Source organism: Chamaea fasciata, unplaced genomic scaffold (genome assembly GCF_029207755.1).
Source record: "Chamaea fasciata isolate MVZ Bird 193981 ecotype frontalis unplaced genomic scaffold, bChaFas1.0.hap1 SCAF_7, whole genome shotgun sequence".
Taxonomy (NCBI): domain Eukaryota; kingdom Metazoa; phylum Chordata; class Aves; order Passeriformes; family Sylviidae; genus Chamaea; species Chamaea fasciata.
In genome coordinates this window covers 36,009,644-36,035,269 of record NW_027094092.1, presented here as the reverse complement: position 1 = coordinate 36,035,269, position 25,626 = coordinate 36,009,644, and the positions used below count along the sequence as shown (strand labels likewise).

Sequence of the window (25,626 nt, the reverse complement as noted above, 5' to 3'; positions counted from 1 at the left end):
ACTCCACCATTTCCTTATGGCTGTATTTTCTCCTTATAAACATATTTCTCTCCTGTGCTATTAAACAAACAGCATTTCCATCTCTCCAGATGGCACAGCAATAACCAAGTTCAAGACAGCTGTTCTCAAGTTAACATTTGTCCTTTTCCTTTCACCTGCCCAGCTGTGAAAGAAAGTTTAAATCAATCTTCAAGTTTACTATGCTTGGAAAGTATTTTCTAGAGACCTTATTTTTTGGTTGCCTTACTACAAGTTCTGCAGCTTAAGCTCATATACACACGAGAATGTAACCATTCCCATATGATTTAATCACGTCACTAGAAGCTACTTTAAAAAAATATACAAATACATGCAGTATCATTGACCTCTTCATGCAGCATAAGATCCTTATCAAAATTCCAACAGGCAGAGATCATGAAATTAGAAATAAACATATTGTCTCAGCACAAGAAAATACAGAAGTACTCCCGTGTCAGCCAAAGCTATACTTAAAAACTCACAAATATTTGCATTTACCTTCTCATCAATGTTTTTAAGGCTCCCCCACCGCAGGTAAACAGTCTCTAGCACACCCTAACTACTGCTACGATTTGCTATTTCTGCAGTACCGGTACTGTCATGGTCTCATCTGATCCCTGGTGACCTCAAGAACACAAAAAAATTTACATAGTAAGAACTTTAACTCCTCTTCATCTTCTACTCTTACATCATTGACTAAGTAATTCTTTCTACTTTGCTATCATTAATCTTCTCAGCAAAATTTTCATTTGCCCATTAGACCTTTATAAAGATTTCTGACAAACATTCTTCCTGAGGTACTGTAAGTTACATAATCACTGCAGCTCTTAACCCATTAAAATACAGCGAGGTTTTCATTTTTATTTACAAACTTCTCTCACCTAGATGAAACATCAAAAACTAGTTTTCACAGTCACCAGGTACAGATTCTATATTTACAAGAAAATCAAATGCTACATCAATAGACAAAGAAGATATTCTTACAGATATCCCTGAGAGATGAGAATTCTGCAGCTTCATTTTGTTCAGTGTATAAATTACAGACACAGACAACCTCACTAAAAACATCCTTTCCTTTACCTTCTCTGGTAAGATTCTCTACATAATTAAATTTCAGCTTAGTCCTTGAACCTGGCCACTACCCTGTGAATCATAGAGATTTGGAAGACAGCAGTATTCTAAATTAATGATTTTCAAGCTCTGAACTTAGTTGTAATTCTTTTGGGGGAAAAAACTAAAATGAAGTTGTTGAAGGCCAAAGCCCTGTCAGACAGAGGTCACGTAAAAAAAACAGCAAATTTTGCCTCCTTTTCCTTATGCAGATTAGAAAGTAGTCAATTGCTATTACGTTTGTTCTCTTAGGCAGGCAAATGTTACAGTACGTAATCCTTGTTCAGATGGCATAACTTGATGCTAATGACAAAATGATCCATATCTTTCCTCCTACAAGCTCTTCAAGCAGATCCTTAAGAACTGTCCCTCTCTCCACCTTCATTATGTAGGCTCCCTTGTGTGTTTTTCAGGGAATACCAACTACAAAACCAATTAAATTTTCCAGTAACAAATTTTCAACCAAATGCAACCACTTTCATTCACATATCACAAAGGACCCCTCCACACAATTCTGTGTGCAGTGGAGAATCTGGTGATATTTTTCCCAAGTCGCCAAATGCTTTACTGAGGCACAGACCTGATTAAAGACTTCATACCAACAGAAAGAAAAAAAGAATAATAAAAAGAAGAGTTCACAAAAAGCTTCTATAAATAGCTGTTAATCAACATGGTGTATGTTACTGCTAAACATCGAGAGACTCTTAGACAGCAACAATTTCATTTTTGCTCATATTTTCTGAGGCTTTTTCCCATACTTGGTAGGGTATATGTATCCCCACTGGATGCTAGTAGATAGTATTTTACTTTGAAGTAAACTCTGCCAACCACCAGAGTTCTCTGGTGTTTAGCCTGGGAGAGATAAAGGCACAGGTTAATGAGCTATTATTGTTCTATACAGTGAAGAATTTCCTTCACTAGAAGTGCTCCCCATATTCAGCAGTTGTAGTCCATTCCAAAGACAGAAATTCCAGCTCTACTAAGGGAAGGTGCCAGTTACTTTAAAGCTGGTGCTCTTAATCCATCACCAGGACTCTCAATTTACCCTTTTAATGCCATTATAGACTTAGAACTAATCCCAAAGTGCAAGCAGCAACACACAGGACAAAAGGGAACTTTAAAATCAGGATAGGCTATGGATTCCTCATTTGACATACTGACACACTGAATAGCCATCTTCTAATCCTTAATTCTCTGGCTCTTTCAGCTGCACACTATTTAAGTGCATAGCTGTAAATTGGATTAAAGCCAAAAATGTACCACTGCAGCTTCTTCACTCTATCCTAGAAATGCAAACTTGCTTTAAACACTCAGTCTGCTACTGGCTTAAAAGTGCTTTTTCTTGATATGAAGTGTTTCCAATTTTCCGTCAGCCACAGGACTTCTCCAGCACTTCTTTTCCATAATAGCCTGCAGTAGCTCCTACTCAATGTTCTTAACAATTTCATACCAGTAATTCAACTTTGTTTGGCCTTTCTGCACATTATCCATCCTGCTGAAAAAAAAAAAAATTCAACACAGAACCATTTGAAAAATAAACTACCAAAACAGAATCCCCAGCATTACCACATCTCTATAAGATGCCTCTCCACTCTCACAGCATGTCAATTATAAAAAAGGTGATCTTTCACATCAGTCTCTCTGCACTAGGCTTTTAATGACCTGAAGACTAAAGATACAGGTATTTAACTTCAAAGCAAACCAAAAATAAAATTTTAAAAAGGAATTTTTCCTCAAATTAAGCATATAGTTATCTGATTTAAGTAATATATTTTAGGAGGTCTACATTAAAATATATTTTTAATTTTGTTCATTTTTTAATTGAAAACCAGCAACATTTTTAAAGCTTTATTATCTCATTTTTTTCAATTTATCTAGAAAGTAAGCTACCACTACAAATAAAGCAAATCAATTCTAACAGGCATCTCCAGCTTTACTGAAACTTTTCAGCATTAAGAAACAAGCATGAAGACATTAGCTGCAGTGATTAAAGTCTTCTGATTCTCTACGCAACAAAGATGCCTAGAAATCAAATCCAACCAATTAGAAAGCTGCATGGGAAGAGGACAAACAAGTCAAAACTTGCCTTCATGCTATGATTACTCAGTGAAGGATCCCATTATTGTCTAAATTCTTCTAGATTTGTCTTTCCACGCCGAATTTTCCCTTACCAATAAGAAATGTAAAGTCATCTACTAATGCAGCAGTCAGGTATTATCCTGTGGACAAACAGTTTAATTATACAAAAAAAAAAAAAAAAAAAAAAGAAAAAAAGAAAAAGAAAAGAAAGAAAGAAAAAAAAAAGAAAAGGTGGATGGCTTTTGAGTTTCAAAATGTGTGGGCTTTGATTAAATACACGGTTTGAAGAAATTAAAATTAATTTTATTATCATAGGAATGAGTTGACCCGAAGAGTCGGCTCCCCTCCACATCACTACCACGCTGTAACTTACTCCGTAGGCCTGAGCAATCTCCTCCCCGGCAGTGTTTACACGGGTCAGACAGGCAGCGGAGATTTCTGGCGCAGGAAGCATTACAAGCACCGTGCGGGACAACGGGGCGGCGGGCCCCGGGGGTGACCCCAGCGCGGGCCCCGCCGAGCTCCGCTCCCCGCGCCGCAGCACCCGCGCCCCGCGCGCCCCCTGCCGGCCCGCAGCCGCCAGCCCCGCCGTGCGCAGCAACGGGGAAGGCTTTGCTTGGGAACACGTGGAAATCTCCCCCGGATAAAAGTCACCCTTCGTGCGTTTCACATTTTGGTCCTGGTCTGCACGATCCAGTAACACCCTGACGCAGGGCTACGCCAGAATACGGCACACTGCTGCCCTTTACCACGTGCCCCCAGTAGTGCAGGGAGAAGCCGCTTGCTTATGCGTACATGCTGACTTGGTCCATCTGGTTTTACTTCTTGCTCCTCTGTCCTCCTCAACACAAAGAACATTTCATCCTATAGTGCAAATGTAAATCTTCCCGAACGAAAAGACGAGCCAAAGGAAATCTGACTGGGGAGCTTGCCTCACAGTGACAGCACAAGCATGCAGCCTCCCAACTGGATTTGTGCCATCCTTAGTCATGCACAGCTGGTGTTTGCTCACTAAAATACTCTGTTCATAAACAAGCAATCCCTACCCTATTATTGCTGCCATCTATTAATTCAACTTGTTTCTACTATAATAAATTGTCTCTGGCCAGGCAGCTTTCATAAATAGTCATTCTAGTCTGGATATGAATTGTCCTGGCACAAAACCCAAAAATTCTTCCCAAGTGCTCCTAGGGGAGCACAACTGACTGCTGGTACATCAAAAGAATGAAAAGAATCAGCTGTCAAACTAAGCAAGCAGTTAACAATAGGACACAAGGGTGAAACTTTAAGTTATTTCTTAACACAAAAAGAACACTGTATAGATTTATAGGCCTTGGTACAGGCCCAAGAGCTTATATATTTCTTAACTAATCCATCTACAACAGGTAACCCAGGGTACCAAAAAACCTAATATTCCAGGAAGGTATAAGAAGCTCCCCTGCTTGTCTTCTGTGGCTCTGAATCAGAAAAGCAAAACCAACCAACCAAAACAAAACAAAAACAACAACAACCAAAACAAAACAAAACAAGGAAAAAACCTACTCTGTCTTGGACATGGTATCTAGGCATCTAAATGAACTTCTGTCTTGAATTATTTACTCTGTAACCATGAGGTAAAAATATGCAAAGCAGGCTGAGCACCAGCATGCAAGACTTTGAACTCACAAATTCTAATCCTGGCTCTGCCAACAACACTGTACGACTGTGACAATGTCCAAGGCTCTGTTGTTGCCTTAGTATTTCAGACCATCACTAAAATAACTGAAAAATCTTCCATGCAAAAAAACTAAATAAAATACATGTATCAGTAGAAACAGTGGGGGTTTTGTTTTGTTTTGTAACTACAGAAAGTAGATTTTTAAAAGACAGAAGGATACTTTCCTTTATGAAGAGGATGAAAAAATCCTTTACACTTTGACTGTTAATCTTCTAACTTACAATACACCAAACAGCAATAAGATGTCACAGCTGTTACTGAAAGCAGCAAGAATCTACTCTAATCCCATCTCCTGAGAGAGGAGAGCATCATTCACAGATCTCACCAGAAAACAGTTTTTTTCAATAGTCTGTAACCTGTTTTATCTTAGAACACCAGTTACAAGCATAGAACTTGTAACACAGACTAATGAAGGAAGCACAGACCTTTATAGTCATGGTGACCTATTTTCCTCCACAAGTCCTTTTCTTTCCTCCTTTAAGCACTACATCAAGTTCCAGATCAGTTTCTATAAATTTTATTTTGTTTATAAGAGACATAAGGACAGTTAATGAAGTTGCAAGGGCCTCCTGAAGCTCTGACCATTACTGAATGAATCACTGAACTGAAGCTAACAATCATTACTGCTTCTTCTCAAAGAGATGAACTTACAATAGCAATGAAGGAAACAAAAACCATGGCAAGGTGAGGCACAATTGTTACTAGATGTAAAGTAAACGTATCCACTGCTGCATACCTAAGGACAAAGAAATTCACTATAAAACACAGCAGGTGGCACCTGCTGAAAGGACTCTGAAAAACAATCTCCTTATTTACTTCATTCACCATTACAAAACTGAAAATTGCCATGATTTCTAGAATTCAGAGCACTGGACAGTTCCAGCCTGGAACAAGGTCACAGAGGTCATTTCAAAACCTTATCTCACAAAATTAATGAACTGTAATCAATGTGAGTACACAAATGAACAAATTAACAACTTCAAGCCCAAAGGTTAAACAAAACCATGATGTATGCCACCATTATTTTAAGGAAAATAAACCACAGAAGAAAACATATATGAATGCTTGAACAAACAGGACAGTTGTTTATTTCATCCACCTTAATTTCATACTTTCTAACTTGTAACTACATCAACGCACAATTTCACCACAGTAACAGCTTGCTAACTTGTGACCACCGGTTCACGCAATTCACAGCTATTTCATCAATTTCAGCTGCTCTTCATTAACATCCACCAGATGCTGGCCTCCAACTTCACACACCACCACATATAACATCAAAACTCCTAATAAAGGGCATAATCCCAAAACTTGTGTATGTCAGAATTACTAGGAGATACTTCATCTAAATATGTATTTTAAAATGCATAAAACTGCATTTTTTGAGAAGTATTAGACACCATCTACAGAAAGTTATGCGCAATTAATTGGTTGACATGGTTTCCATGGAGCTACTCAACAACCACCCCACAACACAGATCACATTGCAGACTGATATTTGTTTTGCAAAAGTATTGGAGCAAATGCCATGTTTTAAAGCTGATTAGAAGGAAGCACTTAAGCAGTTTTGCTTTTCACAATGACAGATTCTTCTGTGAGATCCAATTATTCCAACAGTCTATTTAAAACACACAATTAAAGGCTGTGAAATAACAAGATCAGATGCCATCACAAACAGTACATATTTCATGTAACAGCTTTAAACACTCTTCTTATTAAGTGTGACTGAGTTTATGGAAATATTTTTAAATCTTTTACAAATTCCTCCAGGAAGCTTGCAGATTGCATGTAGTCCTCACTCCTACCTGCTGTTTTCTGTTTTACGTGTCTTTTACAACAAGAAGATGCTACATTTGCCGGATTAAAGTACTTGAGGATACTTTTTAATGTTTTATGAGGACAAAGCCTGCATTATAGAGCCTCCCATTGCAAAGGAGGCTTGCTTCTGAGTTTATCTGTGTGGCAATAATGTGCGCAATGGAGCTACTCCCAGTTTACAGCAGCAGGTGGACATAACAAACACCTGTGGTTTTTACTCTTCAATGGTTCCTACTGCCTATTTATAGTCCAGGCAACAGTTTTAGTAATATCCAGCTGGGAAATCACTCAAAAAAATTGTATTTCCAAGCTTTAGGGAAGATACATAGTTCGGGGGGGGGGGGTTGCCTTAGCTGTTTATAAAGTATTTTCATACATAATTTCTGCCGAAACAGTAAATCTGTGGAGCTATGAAAAAAATGCTTGGGACACTATTCAGCACTAACTTCTATTTTTTTTTTCAAGTCAGTGTTCTGAAGTGATAGCATTTAATTATTTATTAAGAATCTCCAAGCTGCAGAAGCATTCTCTATGACATGCACACATCCTTCCAGAATTCCAGTTCAACGAAATGACACACCAGGGAAAGGACAGAGCCAAACCCAGAAGTAGGATGAGATCTACTAAGTTATTCATGGTACCGATAAAATATAAACAAACTGACAGAAACTCAAAAGTCCATCAAAAAAATAGAAATAAACTAAATAAAAACATTATTACATTAAATGTATGAGACTGCCCTCAGCAGTAACCATTTTATTTATGACGCACATTTCACATTAAGACTGATAATTAAATGTTCACCTACCGTATCATTTGCTGCTAGGGCGAGGGCTATATTTACTGTAAGAAAGAAGAAGAGGAAAAACAAAAAGATTAAGTGCAGGGAAACTTAATTCCTAAATACTGAGAATGTTATCACTGCTAACAAGAGAAAATATAAATACAGCACTTATTTAATAATTACATCATCATCTCAGTTCTCAGTTTCTTGCATCTCTACAAACATTTGCAGTTTAAGTGGCAGCAGCACCACATTTCAGCCCACATTTGTTAACCAGCAAACAAACTCAAGATAATCTGCAAAAACTTGCAGACTTTCAGTTTCTAGAGGATACTGCAAAAAAAAAAATACAGTCTTAGTATTTTGCCAAAGAATAACATTAAGAAAAACTTTTGGAAGTACCCACTTTTAAAAGTGGACACCATGCTATAAAACTAAATTAACCTTACCATCAGTAACCTTCACCAAACTCCCTAGTGAACTTCCATAAAACTAGAAATCAGGTAAGCATTGACATGAACTATTAAAACAAGTGACCAAAAAGATGATCATATCCTTTTTTTTTTTATTATTTCTTGTGGTATATTGAATAGAGATGTTTTCTGGAAGAAGGTGCAATGCACGCTTTTTACTTGATTTTTATGTCAGAAAACAAAATCACATGTACCTGAAAGCATCTGTAAGTAAAAAAAAAACAGACAAAAAGAGATGAAGCAACTAAAAAGACCATTTGTTTAAAGCTTTTACATTTCCATCCATACTTAACTCTCATAACTAAATAGCATGTGCAAATGGTATCTTTAATGGCTCACCAGCTTCTGTTACGTTGGGAGACCTCCCAGAAGCTTCAGTATCAACAAACAGTAATTTTTATAATCGAAAAAGTTACATGTTTTAGAAAAAAAAGAAAAGCATGGGGAAAAAATCCAACACACAGGACCCTTTCTTGGGTAACATCTTTTGTTTCCTTAACATGTTGCTGTATGTCACTCTTTCAAGAAAGGTAAGCAGCAATCAGCCTTGTTCTGCTGGAAGAGTACAGAAGTTCTGAAAAGAAGCTGGGGAGCCAGATTCCTGCCTTGAAGAACTTAACTCCAAGAAAGCTAAGTTCCTTCAAACAAAACATTCAGGAGGTTAACAAAGACAACTGTGCCGCTTTCTCAAAGAGGCACACAGCCTCTTTCCTCCTAAGCTAACAAAGAACATAGATTTTCTCCTTCTATTTGATATTTAAACAGCTGCTCAATTAGCCATCCCCCGAATCAGAGGAAAAGTCACCCTCTGGAACCTGAAGAAGAGAGCCAAAGATTTTCTTAAAATCACTTTACACATCTATCTTCTTAAACAGCTTTCATGTGTGAAAATTGAAGTATGATCCACAGTGCTTCTTCAATAAGGGATATTTGACTACTGAAGGGAAAGGAGGGAGACAGTGGGAACAACACAGCATGTAAATCTAAGGTTTTTAGCTGAAATCATAGCTAGCTGAACACTTTATTTGGAATCCCAGCTGAATCTTGTTTTTGTATTACTGCCAATTCGAATAGGGCATAAACATGCAGAATAGGACCTAATCTGAGCCTGAACATTCATATTGGCCCTAATTAAGTTGCCATAACCAGGAGTCCAGGACATCAAGGCGATACATGCCAGAAATTCTATACAACTTCACAGCAGGCTCCAAGAAAAGCCACTAAGGTCTCTCCACCCATGCTAAACCTGCCAACTGGTATAAGGAACGATGCACAGGGAGACCAGAGTTAGTCTAATCTAAACTAAGCCTCCCCTAACACAGCTTCAATGGCTTGAAACCAAGTCAGGAGAAACTCAGGCTGGATATTAGAAAAAAGTTCTTCACTTAGAGGGTGGTTGGGCACTGGAACAGGCCACCAAGTGAAGTGGTCACAGCACCAGCCTGCCAGTTCAAGCATTTGGACAATGCTCTCAGGGACAGAGTGTGACTCTTGGGCATGTTCCAGTGCAGGGCCAGGAGTTGGGACTTGATGATCCTTGTGGGTCCCTTCCAACTCAGCATATTCTGTGATTCTATGACTCAAGTCCTCTTGAAATCAGTACAAGTCTAGGAAGGTTTACGCATTTGTAACTTCCAACTTTCCAACTTCCAAATCCAAACTGGCCCTAGAAATAGCACAGTTGAACTCTCTGAACACTCAGCTAACAATAGAAATAAAACTACTTGGTCCAAAATCAGACAAGTACAGAGCCAGAGGTGTGTCTGTACCTGACATGGTTAATACACATCATCAATAAAATACCTATAGATAATTGTTGGGGGTTAGGTTTGTTCCTTCTTTCTCTAAAGAATTTTTTCCCCAGAAGTTACCAAGGAGACCAAGTGTTGGATACTTGAGAGTACTTAACCGAAACAAAGAGGTGGACAAAGGTGGAAGGGGGAGATAATGCAGGTAAAAGACAGAGCTTGAGGCAGCTGCGGGCTCTGGGCTCTTTTTTTTTCCGGCGTTCGGGGAGAGAGAGAACGGCTGTTGCTGGCTGGAAGAGTTTCACTGTGGCCAAAGGGATCCAGTCCTGGGAAATCTACTATCACCGGTTCGGCCTGAATCCTGAGTTTTCTCTGCCAACCGCGGGAGCTGGGCCGGTTCTGCCTCACCTTCGGCTTCTTCAGCGCTGCTCCTCTTGCTACAGTGTGACCCTGCACCCCCTGCGCTGCCCAGACATCCTGCCCCTGCCTTCCAAGACACCCTGCCATCCCAGCTACCAGGCCGGGACTTTTCCACTGTTTCAGCTTGGTGCTCTGGGGATCCTACAGGGACACAGAAACCAAACTGCCCTGGGTTTTGTGAAACAAAGCCCTCAAGGTTCTTGGTACTGTTTTCGTTTGTTATTAATGCTGTAGTTGTTTGGTGGGGTTTTTTTGTGTTTGCTTGCTTTGTAATACATACTAGTGAAGAACTGCTATTCCTATTTCCCAAATCTTTGCCTAAGAGCCTCTGATTGTAATTTATAATTGAAAAAGAAAAAAAAAGGGGGGGGGGGGGGGGTTGCACTCTCCATCCCAAAGGAAACTGCAGTTGTTTTTTTTTTACTACCTGGCAGATACCTGTCTTCCCAAACCAAGACAATAATTTAGATGAAATTTGGAAGGAAACTTTCAATACCAACATCTCTATGTAAGTGTCATTTAGAAATAGAGTTTATGAGACTATTATAACATATCAAGAAGGCCCAAAATCAAAAAAAGTTTCAGTAACAGTATATCCTACATGCAGAATCAAAGTATGCAAGAGAGAAAAAAAGTTAAAACAGTTGATATGACTGAGATATAGTATCAGCTCCCCTGAACAATAATGAAAAATCTCAGCCTCTTACTCTTCGTTAAAAATGTCTGAAGGTCCATGTAGTCACTTTTTTGCATTTTCCTCAAATATCAGGATTAGCTGAATGTGAGTATGAACACCAGTCTAATTTTGTTCTACTTCCACAGCTGAAAACAGTAAGACTTTCAATAAATTAGAAATTTCCCCTCTTTCAAGAGCACTATTTGACTTCTTTTCCTGCCAGGAAAAATTTTCTTCAGCACTCTCAACTTTAGTGTAGTGCAAAGAGGGAATAAATGAGCAAGAATTTAAAAAAATTTAAAAAAAAAAAAAAACACCACAAAACCAACCAGACTTTGGGTAGATGTGCTAAATATAGAAGAATGCCATTAAAAGACAGAAACTTGACAGGAAAGTGGCAGGGAACATAGCAAACAAAGAAACCAACGTATGAGACAAATAGAAACAACAAAAAACAATCAAAGTATTTAAACCTGCATTGAAAAATATTGTTCTGGTAACGTAATTTCTTCTAATCATTGATTACACTGATTTCAGAAGACCAAAAAGCACTAGAAGCACCAGAGACTACAACATGAAAGCCACATGCAGTAAACAGAGTGAGTTATACAACAGGTTAGGTCTGACAAACTTGACCAAATGCAGATGCTCTTTTCCTGAAATGTAGATCCAAAACAACTGAAATACAACTATACTGGAGAAAACAAAACAAAACAAAAAAACCAGCCCTGACAGGCCTTCTGACATACACACAAGACTAATGATATTTTCTGTGACACTTTAGGAATTAAAGGTGCTTACTAGTCTCCTTTCTTTACACCTACTCTCAAAATGAATGAGCAGAATTGTCAACAAACATGTTCCCCACAAACCTCAATTAAGAATTGAATTTTAAGTACATAATTCAATAATGATGCCATGCAATACTTTTGTTTATACAAGTTATCTGAAATTCAATTGTTCATCTGAACCGCGAAATTTATCCTCATGGTAATAAACAAGAATATAGATTGCCTTCTCAATTTTATGAATTACAGCATTCATTTAAAAAGGCTGTCCATTTCAAATACATGTAAATGCTTCATTTATATTTCCAGTATCTTATTTATACTTGTTGAACCCTGATTTTTTTTAAATGCATAGGAATGAACTCACAGCTCTAAGTATTATTTTTACATGTGTTATATTTTATGTAGAAATCGCACACAGATGCCAGTTACAAGAATTTACATTTAGATATTTGTTTGCAGACATGAGGAGAATAATCTGAATTTCCTTTTCAAATTATGTTCATTTTGTAAGCTGTCAATTGATGAACAGGTATTTGGTATTTTTAACCTGCAACAACCAGTCTATTTATTATAATGATATACCTTTTGATGGTTCAGAAACACAAGTTTTAACTGTTTTGCATGTCTTTGTACAGGTAGGTGTATCCTATGTATAGGATAGATGGCAGATAAATAGAAAAAAAAACCCTTTCTTTTTAAGGACAGTTACTTTTAGTACAGATATCATGTCAGTCTGTTCCAGAAATTATGGCATGGCTAAAATACAAACCCCAAAATGATACATCAAGAGCTATACCCATTCACAACACATGGAGACGAACAGCAGATATCCTTCAACTAAAGGATGACTCTTCTCCAGTCTAGATGCTAAGAAAGAGATATTTAAACAAATTTCTAACACTTTACAGAGATTTTTTCAAGGAAGCTTACTGTCAGTGTCATAGAATCATAGAATGGTTTGGGTTGGAAGGAACCCTAAGGATGACCCAGCTCCCAACCCCTGCCATGGACAGGGGCACCTTCCACTAGACAAGGTAGTGCAAAACCCCATCTAATCTGGCCTTCCAGGGATACCCCTGTCTGGGCAACCTGTTCCAGGGCCTCATCCCACTCACAGTATAGAATTTCCTCCTAGTAGCTAGTCTACATCTCTCCATTTCTAGTTTAGAACTGTTCGCCTTTGTTCTATATGCCAACATAAAAAGTCACACTCCTTCCTTTTTGTAAGCCCCCTTTAAGTGCTGGAAGGTTCTCTAAGAGTCTCCCTGACACCTTCTCTTCTTCAGGCTAAACAGCTCCAACTCTCCCAGCCTGCGTTCACAGTAGAGGTGCTCCAGCCCTGTGACCATCTGTGTGGTACTTGATGGACACACTCTCACAGGTCCTTCTCATGCTGGGGGACCCAGACCTGGATGCAATGCAGCCATCCAGCCAATCCCTAATCCACCAAGTTGTCCATCCAACAACTCCCGGTCTCTCCAGTTCAGAGACAAGGATGTCATGCAGGACAGTGCCAAATGCTATGCAGAAGCCCAGGCTGATGACACCAGTCACTCTTCCCTCACGCACCACCACTGTAAGAAGGCCACCACATTTGTTGGCACAACAAGTACTTTTCCACTCTGTCATCTGTTTAAGTTCAAGTCAATTTTTGCAGCACGGGTAACCCATGTACTATCCCATTCTACCACCTAGGAACGAGTGGTAGAGGAAAAAATAGAGAAAAATTAATTCAAAACCTAATGGTGAAATTAAGAGAAGAGTTCAAGGTGTTTCACAAGGCTCTGATCAATTTGTGTGGTTTATAAATACTGTTTCCCTTTTTCTTTATAAATCACCTACATAAGTAGTTGAGAAAATTGAACAGTCTTGATCTTGAAACTTTCTAAATACCAGTATCCTCTACAGAGCACGTGACTGTGTTGATGTAGCACAGAAAGGCACTGTACAGGCACACCTAAGCAGCCAGGGAAGGAGGAACAGTGCCACTGCACTAGCATATAATCCCCTTCACTGCAGCCTACATCACCTCTTAAGATGCCCCAATGTCTCAGGACAGCACTGCAGTATTACAAAAATATGATTTCAAAGCTCAATTCACACCTAAGTTAAAGCCAAAATTTCTGTATTCAAGCAGATTCTCAATGACTGCAATGGGACTTGTCAGAGGTGAAAGGCAGTGTAATGGAACCTAATTACACGGTAATGACACAAGCACCTCAATATTCCATATAAAGTACTAGAACATGTGCAAAGGAAATGATAAATAAAAACAAACCTTACCTGCTGTTGTTGATTTTCCAACTCCCCCTTTTCCAGAAGCCACAACCACCACCTGCTTAACTCCGTCTATGGGCTTCTGCTTTGGCAGCCCTCGTGACAGGATCCGAGCACGCTTGTCCCTCAGAGCCTCATTCCCAGAGCTTGAGGACTAACAAAACCAAAAAGCAAGTGAATGCACGTGCACCAAGCTGCAGTTTTCGCAGAGAATGGTGACAGGAAGGAACCTACCTGAACACTAAGAAATTTTTATTATTTATCTAAAAAAACATTCTGCACAAGGTCTTTCCCAAAGGGAGTCTGCTTCACAGGCAGGCAAAGACTGGGCTAACTTAACATAACTCCAGTCACATGTTTTTTTTGCAAACACTAAAATATGATTGATCTTAACAGTCAAAGAAAAAAATTGTGCTCAAATACACCAAAACACTGCTTAAAAGTCGGAAGCTTTACGAAACAAACTAGACTTGGCGGTCCTTTCCGTACAGATGTGTCAGGCACAACAAATGCAGCACGAGCGAAGGAGCAGGAACCCGAGATGCTGAGGGCAGGCGGTGCCGGACAGGCAGCTGTCCGCGGGCTGTCCGTGCCCGGACACAGGCACCGCACAAGTGCGGGTGAGCTGGAGCGCGCCCCGCTCCGCTGCTCCTGCCGCAGAAGAGCCACACGCGGGGCCCCACGAGCGGCCGGCCGGCCGGAGCAGCCAAGCCGAACACCTCCGCAGGCAGCGTCCCACCTGCTCCCAGCTGGCACAATGGAACCGCCACGGGCGCCCAGCGCCGCGCACTGCTCCCACGGAGCCCACGCGAGTCCGAGTAAAAAGCGGGCAGAGCCCATCCATCTTCCTCTCCCGGCCCGGCGCTGCCTCAGTCCGGCCCCCGCCGTCAACGCCTGCAGCCATTGCGTTCCCGTCCCACAGGGACGCTGAACCGGCTGCCCGTCAGGGCACGAACAGACCGTCCCGCCCGCCGCCCCCACGGCACCCCCGCAAGCACAGAGACAGCCCAGCCCGGCTCTCGACGGCCCGTTCGGCTCCCGCCCCAGCGGCCGCGGCGCAGCTCCCGCCTCACTCACCGCGGAGCCGGCGGACAGAGCGGCGCAGGCGGCGGGCGCGCAGCCCGGGCCGCCCCGCCACACCGCCGGAGCCCTCCCGCCGCCGGCGCCGGGCAGGAGGCGGCCGGCGCGCAGCGCCCACCGCCAGGTACATCCTCCCATGGTCGCGGCCGCCCCGGGCGCGCTGAGATGGCGCCGTGCGGCCGCGCCTCAGCCCGCCTCCCGCGCCGCGCTCCGCCCGCTGCCCCGCCGGCGGGGCTGGCGCTGGGCGGGCCCGGCAGCCCCGGGGGCAGCGCGCAGCTCGCCGGAGTTGAGGGTGTGTCCCCGTTAGGTGGAACTGCTGCTGTTTCTCCCAGACATTGTCACCCCCCCCTTCCAGTTTAGTTTCCTCACCAGGACTCCGTCTCCTCTCCGCCCTGTTGCTACAGACCGGTCCATCGGAACCCTACTCTCCGCCTACCCTCCGGCTACTGTCTGGCCACGCAGACCCCCCTGCTCACCAGTGCCAGCTCGACTATGTAAATTACAAAACCCAGCTGCATGGTGGGACTGAATCGATACCAGAAGCCCCTATGGAAACGAGCCAACTCAGAATCTAGATCTGCGAAGGACAGCACTGAACTGGTAACACCCAGAAGGATGATCAATCTCCTGCATCACGCTGTAACTTAAAAAGTAGTTGGAGAGCGGGACATCCCTGGGCTCGGTGCAAGCCGATAGTTCTTAGGGACTCCCGCGAGAAGGAGAACTCCCACTTTACGGCGAGAGCTGCAAAATGGATTGCACCTCCTCCTCAGTGGTGTTGCTCCGAGCAGGAGGGGCGGAAACCACCCTCGAGACCCCCCCTTTACTAAGAGCTGAAATCAATAAAGGCAGTTAAGGAGGAAACATTGTCTCCTGCCCATTTATAATGGGGGGGAAGGGGTGTGCTTATTTTGATTTCGATTTTTTTTGTTGGTTGGGTTAATTAAATAATACAAAAGCACAGTATCACAGAATTAGTCAAGTTGGAAGGCCACCACTGCGGATTATCTGGTCCAACTTCCCTGCTCAGACAGGGTCATTCTAGAGCACAGGGCACAAGATTGTATCCAGATGGTTCTGAAATATTTCCCGCAAGGGAGACTCCACAGCCTCCCTTAGCAATCTGTTCCAGTACTAGGTCACCTGCACAATGAAATTGTTCTTCCTCAAATTCAGGTGGAACTTCCCATGCATCAGTTTCTGCCCACTGCCTCTTGTGTTGTTCTGGTGATAGTTTTGATTTTCTGTCCAGTTTACCCTCACTCAGTAAAAGTTCATCAAAACCCATTTCTGTTCCTTATGTCATGTGAAATTTGCTTAAAGCTTTAAGACACACATCATCTCCTGCTTCTCTCCCACCTAAAAGTCTTGTGATCACCTTCTGGAAGGAAATTAGATTGGTTTGACATGATTTGCTCTTAAAATTCCATGAATAGTCCTTATTCAGCTAAGTGCTGTAATAGAAATAATTCAGATCTTAGCACTTCCAGGTCATTAGCTTGCAAATATAAAATACAGTGTAGACAGTGTCGTTTGTTGGTATCTGTTGTAATATTTAATGGATCAGAGGATTTTACATCAGTTTAAAGTGTTATCATGATAAACATTTCCTCTCTTTCACAGTGAGCAGAATTTTCACCATTTTAAATGTTGATTTTTAAATTATATTATTAAAAACTCTAATCAAGCATTTTGCTAAACCCCACCACTTCCAAAGGCATGTTCCAGTGCTCAGCTACAACACATAAACTACAATGCTGAAAATATTTTTTTTTCCTATCCTTGAAGTGATTCTCATTCAACCTACATTTTTTAATGTACCCACATAAGCGTATTTTGCATATCTACAGACACTTATATTTTGCATGTCCACAGATACCTGAAGAGGTCAAATCATTTCCCAATAATTTATCCTACTATCAAACCAAACTGAAAAAGAATACTGAAAACTAAAGATACAGATGTGCCTCCAGGGCTTTTTTTCACTGTCTCTGGAAACCGTGTTACCTCTTGCATTGCAGGAAATTTGCATAATTGTTTTTCCTACCTCGAGCATTTGGAGGCAGTGTTAAAACGCAAGATACTGTGCATGTCACATCAATGGAATTGGTGCTGCGGGATCACGGGTAGGCACACACTTGAGATATGTGTCACTTAAAGGTCTTTACAGAGAAAAGAAGATGCCAAAAACGTATGATACACTTCTTCATTTTGAGAATAGCTCCAACACCCAGGACAACAGTATTCAAATATTTTGGTGGGGTTTTGTAGAGCAGATCTAGCACAAAGTAAAAGTGAGCTAACAATCCTCAATATTTTTAGTTTTAATAATTTCTTTTAGCACTGGTTTGTTAACTCCCCTGTTAGTAGGGTAGCTAACATGGCTGTAGGTTGTATTGAATATGAGTATAAAAAGTAGTATTTGGCCATTAGAAAGGGAATCCATTTGCTCAGCAATACAGCAGGCATTTTCAAAATGCCTTGACTTTAATGGAATACACTGCAGTTTGACTGACTAGTGTTTCTATCTCTACTGATTGTGAAGGCAGTTTTACGAATTGTACACTTCTCACAAGTGTTCTTGGCTTCCTATTTAAATTTTAACATTTGAAAATATTATATGTTGTTTGCCTGATGTACTATTACAGTCCACATACAGTAATAAAATATGAGTCTAGGAATATACAACCAAAAATTTAAAAAATTTTTACTGCCAGACTTGAGTCTTGAGGGAAACTACAGGCAATCTCAGCATCTTTCAGAAAATTCCACTTTGGTCTTTTCAAAAGGGTAACAAAATGAAAAACACAATATTTAATTTTAATGCAATTTGATAACATTTTCTCTAATTAAATGTAGGAAAATTCTTCATAGACTCTAAATTACTATTCAGCCTGAACAACAACATGATAAAAATAGAACTGTTTTTTTGTCTGAAATTATATTTTCTTGTGTTTAAATATATTCTTTCTCTACCCAAAATCAAATAAGGCTATCCAGGCATAGCTAGGAAAACTTTCTTACCAAAATAACTCCAAAATCTAAAAATTAAATACCATTTGAAAAATAACCTTGTAGATAATGAGTTTGGTTTGTGTGCAGTAGGATGTAAGTGGCTTTAAAAACACAAAAAGCACACAAGATACAGTAACAATTTAACAATTTTTCTTTATCATGTGTATTAGTAATGCCAATAAATATAAGACTACATAAGTAGCTTCATCAGATGTGAAAGCTTTGCCAAATCTTAAACTGAAAAAGAAATTGTTTGCTTTCATTCAGTTTCACTAAATAAGGAAGAAGGTCTCAATGAATTGAGAGCAATTTAGTTTATATTTTGCTTTCCTGTGGAATTTTAAACAGTGCAGTCCTTCACAGTCAAGAAGAGATGAAAACCTCATTTAAATTGTCGCTAGACTCTTCTCAAGTCAGTCATCAAGTTCTTCAAGTAAATATTGCTTTCTATAGTAACAGTCATATCACTGTGAAGATGCAGCTTATATTACAGCAATTTTTCCAACTTTTAGGAAGTGGTGCAGAAAATTAAAGAATTTATTTTGTTGAATATGCCCTTCTGTAACACAGCCACATAATTTTTCTTAGGTACCTTATATATATAGATGTTCCTTGCATGAATGGAGTTAACACAAATTAACAGTATTTCCACACCTGAAGATAAAAACAAAGGTTTTGATACTACTCCTAATATTTGCCATATATTTTACAAACATTGAATGAAGACTAGCATTTTCTTTTGTTCTTTTTTTTTCGGTAATGGAGATAAATGGCAAATGTAAGAGTCTCAGGGGCAGAAAGCTTTATACAGTGTAAAAATACAGAATAAAAAAGATGGTGACTTTACTAAAAGCTTCAGTAAATCATTTGACACTACAGATCTGAGTCACTATGACATTCACAGTTTCAATGTCTGAAATTATTTTAATTTTGCTCCTCATTCATTTTTCTCAGTAATAAGCTTGTTTTACAGGAATAATTTTTGTTAACATCAGAACCCTGAGCCTAAACAAGTTTTATGTAGCAAATCAATCTTATTTGATCAATGATGCTGATTGAAACATTGCATCAATTTTTACTGGGGTTTTTTGTGTATACTAACTATTTTTAAAATCTGGTTTATATTCTAAACCAGTTCAGTTTTGCCTCATAGGCATTCAATACTTATAAAGCCCTGCAGTAGCAGTGCGAGGTATTTCAGAAGGCACCAATAAACTTGGGGTGTGTATGGACCACTTACACAATTATGGCAACCTTACACAATTATAGCAACCTGCTCCAGAGGTTCATGTGCAAGGACCAATCTCAGCTGAAAATAACTGCAACCCAGGAAGACTTCTTGTTGTCAGAGCACCCTGTATAAAGCATTGTCATGTAGAACTGCGGGGAGCTCTATCACTGTGAAGCTGGAGCACTGATTCCTGGAATGCAATCCTCTGGTTAATCCTCAGCTGTGAATGTAAGTAACTCTTCAGGGTTTTGCACTGAGCCAGAGGTTCTTAACTGCTGAACGAGGAACAGAATGTTTTTATTAGTGAGCAAGCCCTGGCCAAAACTATGTCAGGGAGTAAAGATGAGTTGTAATGGCCAAGAGTATTTCCTGCTGTTGATTCTTAGTACAGATGTAGCCTAGAGGTTCACCTGAAACTGAGCTGAATCATTCTCCAAGCTCCAGAGTGCATTATTTAGATCTGTGTTTTCTGTAACAGGAGCTAAAATTTTCGTATTTGCGCTGGACTTTATCTGTGGGCACCAAAATGAAGAATTTTTTAAATCTGGATATGGTCCTCACTGGGACTGTTACTATGAAGACATGATTATTCTTGGTCCTATGGGCAACAGAGTATCCAAGGAAAGGTTAAACATCTGTAATTGAGATTAAAATACCCCAAGTTACAGAGTAATTGTTTTATTCTGTTAATCATAAAAATGTAAGCCTCCAGCAGTTCCAAGAATCATCTGTGAAATAAAAAGCTCTGTAAGAAAATGTTATACCAAATACTATTTTCCTATTCCTTTATAACATCAAATATTGAAGATAAAGTGTTTCACTTCCACTCTGTAGCAGCAATTTAGCATCTTTTGTAAAAGAAAGAAACTGTGACTCTTTGGCAGCTTAAAGAAACCATAAAACAATCAAAGAATATGTGAAAAATCCTATCATTGCAATGCTTCTGAGCTATCTAATAATAGACTAGTAGTATAATCCTAAATGAATTCAGAAACATACATTTAAAAATTGGTGCTTTGAGAAAGTGTGAAAATTTAAAAATTAAAAAACAATTTTTTGACACTGATCTTCGAAACACGTTAATCTACACTGGAAATCAAAGCAGGAAGCAACATCATTTCTTGACATGTTTATTAGCTTATTTGACTCCATGAATATTCATTAGAATTTACAATCTTTTATTACTTAGCTCACTGTATTAAACATCTGCTTTTTCCTCCCACGATCACCTTTCATGTATGTGGGTTAAAATAATGAAAGGATTATATATATAATCTCTCTCTCTCTAATCTCTCTCTCTATATATATTTAACTATTAACTATTGTATTACTGAAACAAACCATCAAAACCCAAAGGTTGATGGTAAATGAAAGTCTTACAGTTACCATTTGTTCTAAGGGAAATGAGTTCCCCAAATACAATTTTAAGAAAAGCCCATGGATCAACATCACTGTATCAGTATATGATGCTGTACCACGGCAAAGCGAGGTACCAATTTGTTTTGCAATGCAATATTCTTTCATTGAAGGGAATAAAATGCCAAAATCTGTCAACCCCTGCTTGTCTCACTGTGCTCTGGCCAGTCTTGCTGAACTATGCTTCGAAAGAGGTTGCTGTGTTCTGGAAACAGCAGCTCCAACATCTCATAAATGGCAGACCAAGCATATAACTAGTGCCTCCTCAAACTCACAAATTTTATCATGATGCATGGCAAATAGCACTTGGGCTGACTTCAGAGGTTTGCCATTCAGAGAATTTCCTAATGACCTATCATTTGGGTGCATGCTTCCCTGACTAGCTAAAGATCAGTATGCCTGAGGGGAAAAAATGATAGGAGCTGTGACTCAAGGAGAAAGCTTTTGGCCTGAAGCTGTGGTGAGTTTTATTTCGAAAGTCATCCATATAAATGCAAAAAAATGACATGCAGCCTTATTATGCCTGCATTCTCAACAGTAACTGGAGGCAAGGACTCAGGTACAGAGAGAATAATAAATAATTTTCATACTGTTTGTGAAAGGAACAGAAAAAGCCACATCTCATTTCATGTCCATTTTTAATAACATGAGGCTTTATGTCAATACTCTGATGTTACACATGGCATCTATTGAAAACATGGAAGCTCAAGTTTCAGATCCTAGAAGATACTGCTGCATCTTTGTCTATAGCAACATCCTCATATTATCATCAAAATTTCTCCCTGACGATGAAAAAACAAGGGATTAAGTAACACAACCCCATTCTGTAGTACTAATTGCTATTGCATAATTATTGTTTGTAAGGTGGAGAGAGCAGTGATGCAGCAATATTTGGGTAGAACAGACTTTAATTTCTTTACATGGCAGGGGTAGAGGAGTATTCACCTTGGATACAGCAGACCAACCCTGATGGTAGGAAAATAAAGAATGTAGGAGCTGTGCTCTACTGTGCCTGTTCTAAATACCTCCTTCATCAGGAGGAGCACAGTTTGCAACACCCATCTACATCAGCCAGGCATGGGTTAGCTCAGGGGCTTGAAGCAAACCAGACCCCCACCTGCAAGAGCAGTGCCAGGCTCTGAACTCACGTGTGACCAGCAGCTCCATACAGAGCACAAGAAGCTGAAGATGACTTTGACTGGTCAAGGGTGGCCTGGGTGGCCCTACCGAGCTTGCTCAGGGATGGCAAACAGCCTGCACAGCTGTTGACTGTCACTGAGCTCTATTACTCCGGCCCTGTTTGTTCCAGGCCCTCCGGCCATAAAGTTACCCTTATCTAGCTCAGTGCTGGGTGCTGCTTCCCTCACCATTGAGTCAGTACTGTCCTACACCCAAGTTGTTTTCATGTGCTCCTGCTGTGTAGAACCAGATCCCAAACTCAAGAGACAGGGAAAGCAAGTACATTTGGATATACTTGCAGAGATCAACCTGGATCTAGCAATTCCATTCCTAATGGTAAAGCAGAAAACTCCTGACCTTTGAGGGACTCTGCATGGAGTCAGCTTCATGACCCTGTTCAGCCTCCCCTCTGAATTCCAGAATTAAAAGTAAGGTGTTGAAACTCAGGATTGGCTCTGCACAAGAAAGAGCATATGGGTATATGGGATTAGCTTAATTCTGTAAAAATAAAGAATAAACATATTGCTTCTAACCACTTTGCTGTGTTACAGTGAAACCCCATGTACTGCAGGTAGGCCACCCTCACTGCTCTGTTGATTCCACTGAAGCACGATACACAAGTCCTTCTAACATTAATGCCTGTCAATGATACAGACAAAGATTTGGTTCAGGAGACACCCAAGCAGGAAAAGTAGCTAAAAGTCACAGGCTCAATGAGAAAGAAACTGACTAATAGTGTTCTTACTTCCTTTAGGCAATCACAATAAGCAAGCAGATTGTGTGTCTTTTATCTGGCTACTTTTTTTCCCCTAATAGATGCAAATTTCTGCTTCTCACAATAAAAAAACAGTAATTGCATCTGACACAGCTTTCACATTGAATCTGGGTTTTTTTCAGAAGTTTAATTAACTTTTGATTGCTATAACACATTTCAGTGTCTGTTTTGTAATTGTATGAAGGACTAAACAAAACACTAATCTATTTTTAATTGTGTATTAAATTTTTGTTGCTTTTTTTAAACACAACTAGCAGATAAAATGAACTGCTCAAATCACAGAACTGTACTTCCACAACAGGAATACCAGCCTTCACTGCAAACAATTCTGACATTTGTGGAGACTCTAAATTAGCTCTGCTGGAAGAGCTAAAGAGGTGGACCAATTCTGATGCTACAGAATTGGAGCTGAAGGAGCCATGACCTTCTTCAGAGGTATGGTGCAAAGCACAAAGATAAAAACCACAGTACCATCTTCCTCTCAATCAACTTCCCCCAGAAGTCTGCAATGGTTCTTTCAAATGCTAAACAGACCTGGGGGGGCAGTTTGGGAGGCAAAGTGGATGATAGTCTTCACTGTATGTCTTCTCTGGAAGAGCTGTTTCTGGTAGCTCTGCACAGTCATTGTGCAATAATTGTGGGCTTTGATTGACAGGACTGCTCATTTCTGCTGTCTGACTTGTACTAGGGAAATTCTTTCTGCCCTCTTTGCTTTTCTTATTTAAATACCTCTGGAGGAAGAAGGATGATGGTTAGGAGGCAGACATACTCCTGACATCTGGACAGTACTTTGAATAAGGCAGTACAAAATACAGCCATCATAACATGCCTTAGACAGTAAAATTATTCTAAAACCAGCAGTTAATCCTCTCTGCACCCACACTGCTGTTAAGCAGTACCTTGTCTCTTCCAGCTAATCAGCATTTCAGCTAACATTTCTGAGACTGGGTCTTGAACTAGACTGAAATAGGCTACAAACAATGATCACCAAATATAGGAGCCAGAGAACCTATTTGTGCTATTTTTGATAAGGCAAGTAGCTCAAAAAGAGAAACAAAGTAAGTAAACTGGGAGAAAAAAAGAAGAAAAAGAGGTCATCTTCCAACAGAATGCGAAGGACTTGACTCATGATCATAAACATTACTTCAGAAACAAATCACACTAACATTCTGAGCTGTCCTGTGGCAGTTTAAACATCTTGGACTAAAGATATGCAATATCTTTTTTTGATTTCTTTGATGATTGACCTGTTGTTTCAACATGGCCAAATTAAAATTGTACTTTATTTCAACATTAATCCCAATTTACAAATTATTTTTTGGCAATGTCTTTACCTTGTGATGGAAATTTGCAATTCATTGTTGCAAATTCCACTTTCCAGGCCATTCTCTGATGATGAGTCTTTTAACAGCAATCTTTAACAGCTGGCACAAGGACATCCATCAGTTCTGTCTCACCCTTCACACCAATAATGGTCCCCACCCATGATTCTTTACTAAATGATTCTAAGTTATTGAAATTTTTTGGTTTGTTTGGCAAGGGAAGAGTTCCAAATTTGGCAATGGAGAAAGTGAAATGTTGAAATCTAATTCTTTCCTTGACACTCGGAAGCCTTTCAGCTACAACTGTCCCAAAGAAGGTAGTTCTACCAAGATACAACCCTAGCCAGCAACCTATTTGTATCTTTGCTATCTAAGTACCACTGCAGCTTTGTATAGTTTCTCTTCAAATTAGATAGGGGCAACTCTGTCGATGTGATAGCTGCATGAAAGACCACTGATCATGTTTCAGACAAAAGAAAAACATCCCAGATACATCTTGTCCTTTCAAAGGTCCAGTCAACTCCTGCCCCTGCCAAATGGTATGCAACACCAGACTTAATAGTAACAACAAAAGCCCCCCAAAAAAACATCCCCAGGGAAGAATTCAACCACTTGAGATCATTTTGATACAGAAAGACAAGGAGAAAGTCAAGTCCCTGCACAGGCAGAGCTTCCTTCCAGCACTAACCCACCTCTTGACAAAAGGATTTGTTCCAAATATGTACGGAATCACAGAGTCACAGTATATGCTGAGTTGGAAGGGACCCGTCAGGATCTTCAAGTACAACTAGTGGCCCTGCACAAGACATCTCAAGAATCACACCATGTGTCTGAAAGTGTTGTCCAAACACTTGCTGAACTCAGACATTTAACCATTCCCACAAAGGTAAGGAAAAACACACCTCCGCTGCAATTTGTGAGACTGCCATCTGTCCCTCTAAAAGAGAAATGATCTGAAAATAACCAGAAATGTCTTCTGCGTACCATTCTCAAAACACCTACTTTCAGATCCAGTGACAACAAGCAGAGAGGATACAGGAAATATTCTGGGACAACTGACAAATCCAAAACATGCAGAAAAATGTCTTTATATAGTACTTGATAAAAATACAAACATATTTTATGCATGGATATATTCTTTAGATGTCAGGAGGTGGTTTTCTTTTATATAAAACCCACAGTCAAATCCAAATCCATGCCTAAAATTTATCCAACAAACTTACTATCACTCTTTGGCATATAGGCCAGTATGATTCAAGAAATTCAAGGTGCAACAGAATTATTTGGCTTCCCAAGGAAAATACAACAGAATTCCACCAAGAACCCAGAAATAAACAATGACGAAAATAAACTAATTTTTCCTATGCAATGTTTCACAGGCATTTGTACTGAAACTTGCACATGCGTAAATGCTCTCCATCATATCGTAGTGTAAATAATGGCACAGCACCAAATACCAATCAATATCCTTATATATTAATATTCCTCTATAATCTGCTTATTACAATTTGCTGAGACAGTAGCAAAATCCATTTTCCTTAACAATCAATTTATATCGCAAATATATATAGAAAACCCTTTCATTTTGAATGGATTTCTACCTCATTAAACTCTTCTTAATGAGTCTGGGGATACAGCTTTCAAGTAAATGAACAGAAGGTATTTGAAATAAAATTAGCTGAGTTTAAATAAAAACA

The 25,626-nt window shown here is 39.8% G+C and overlaps 1 protein-coding gene across 6 annotated transcripts in view; it reads right to left on the bottom strand.

Annotated features, from left to right (window-relative positions):
- Positions 1-15,436, bottom strand: part of NUBPL (NUBP iron-sulfur cluster assembly factor, mitochondrial) — an 83,186-nt gene extending 67,750 nt beyond the window's left edge. For 2 of the 6 annotated variants that reach the window (XR_010721917.1, XM_066188396.1), the window contains exons 1-3: positions 14,989-15,157; positions 13,918-14,065; positions 7,551-7,585 (exon numbers count right to left, since the gene is read on the bottom strand). Coding sequence is in view for 3 of the 6 variants with exons in the window: in XM_066188396.1 (XP_066044493.1) it covers positions 7,551-7,585; positions 13,918-14,065; positions 14,989-15,129 (324 nt within the window). In the remaining 3 variants the exon portion in view is untranslated. Of the gene's footprint in view, positions 1-3,580; positions 3,641-7,550; positions 7,586-13,917; positions 14,066-14,988; positions 15,158-15,360 lie in introns of those variants that run through there. The other 4 variants (XM_066188398.1, XM_066188401.1, XM_066188399.1 and 1 more) reach the window with 4 other exon arrangements.
- Between the last annotated feature and the right edge of the window lie 10,190 nt (positions 15,437-25,626).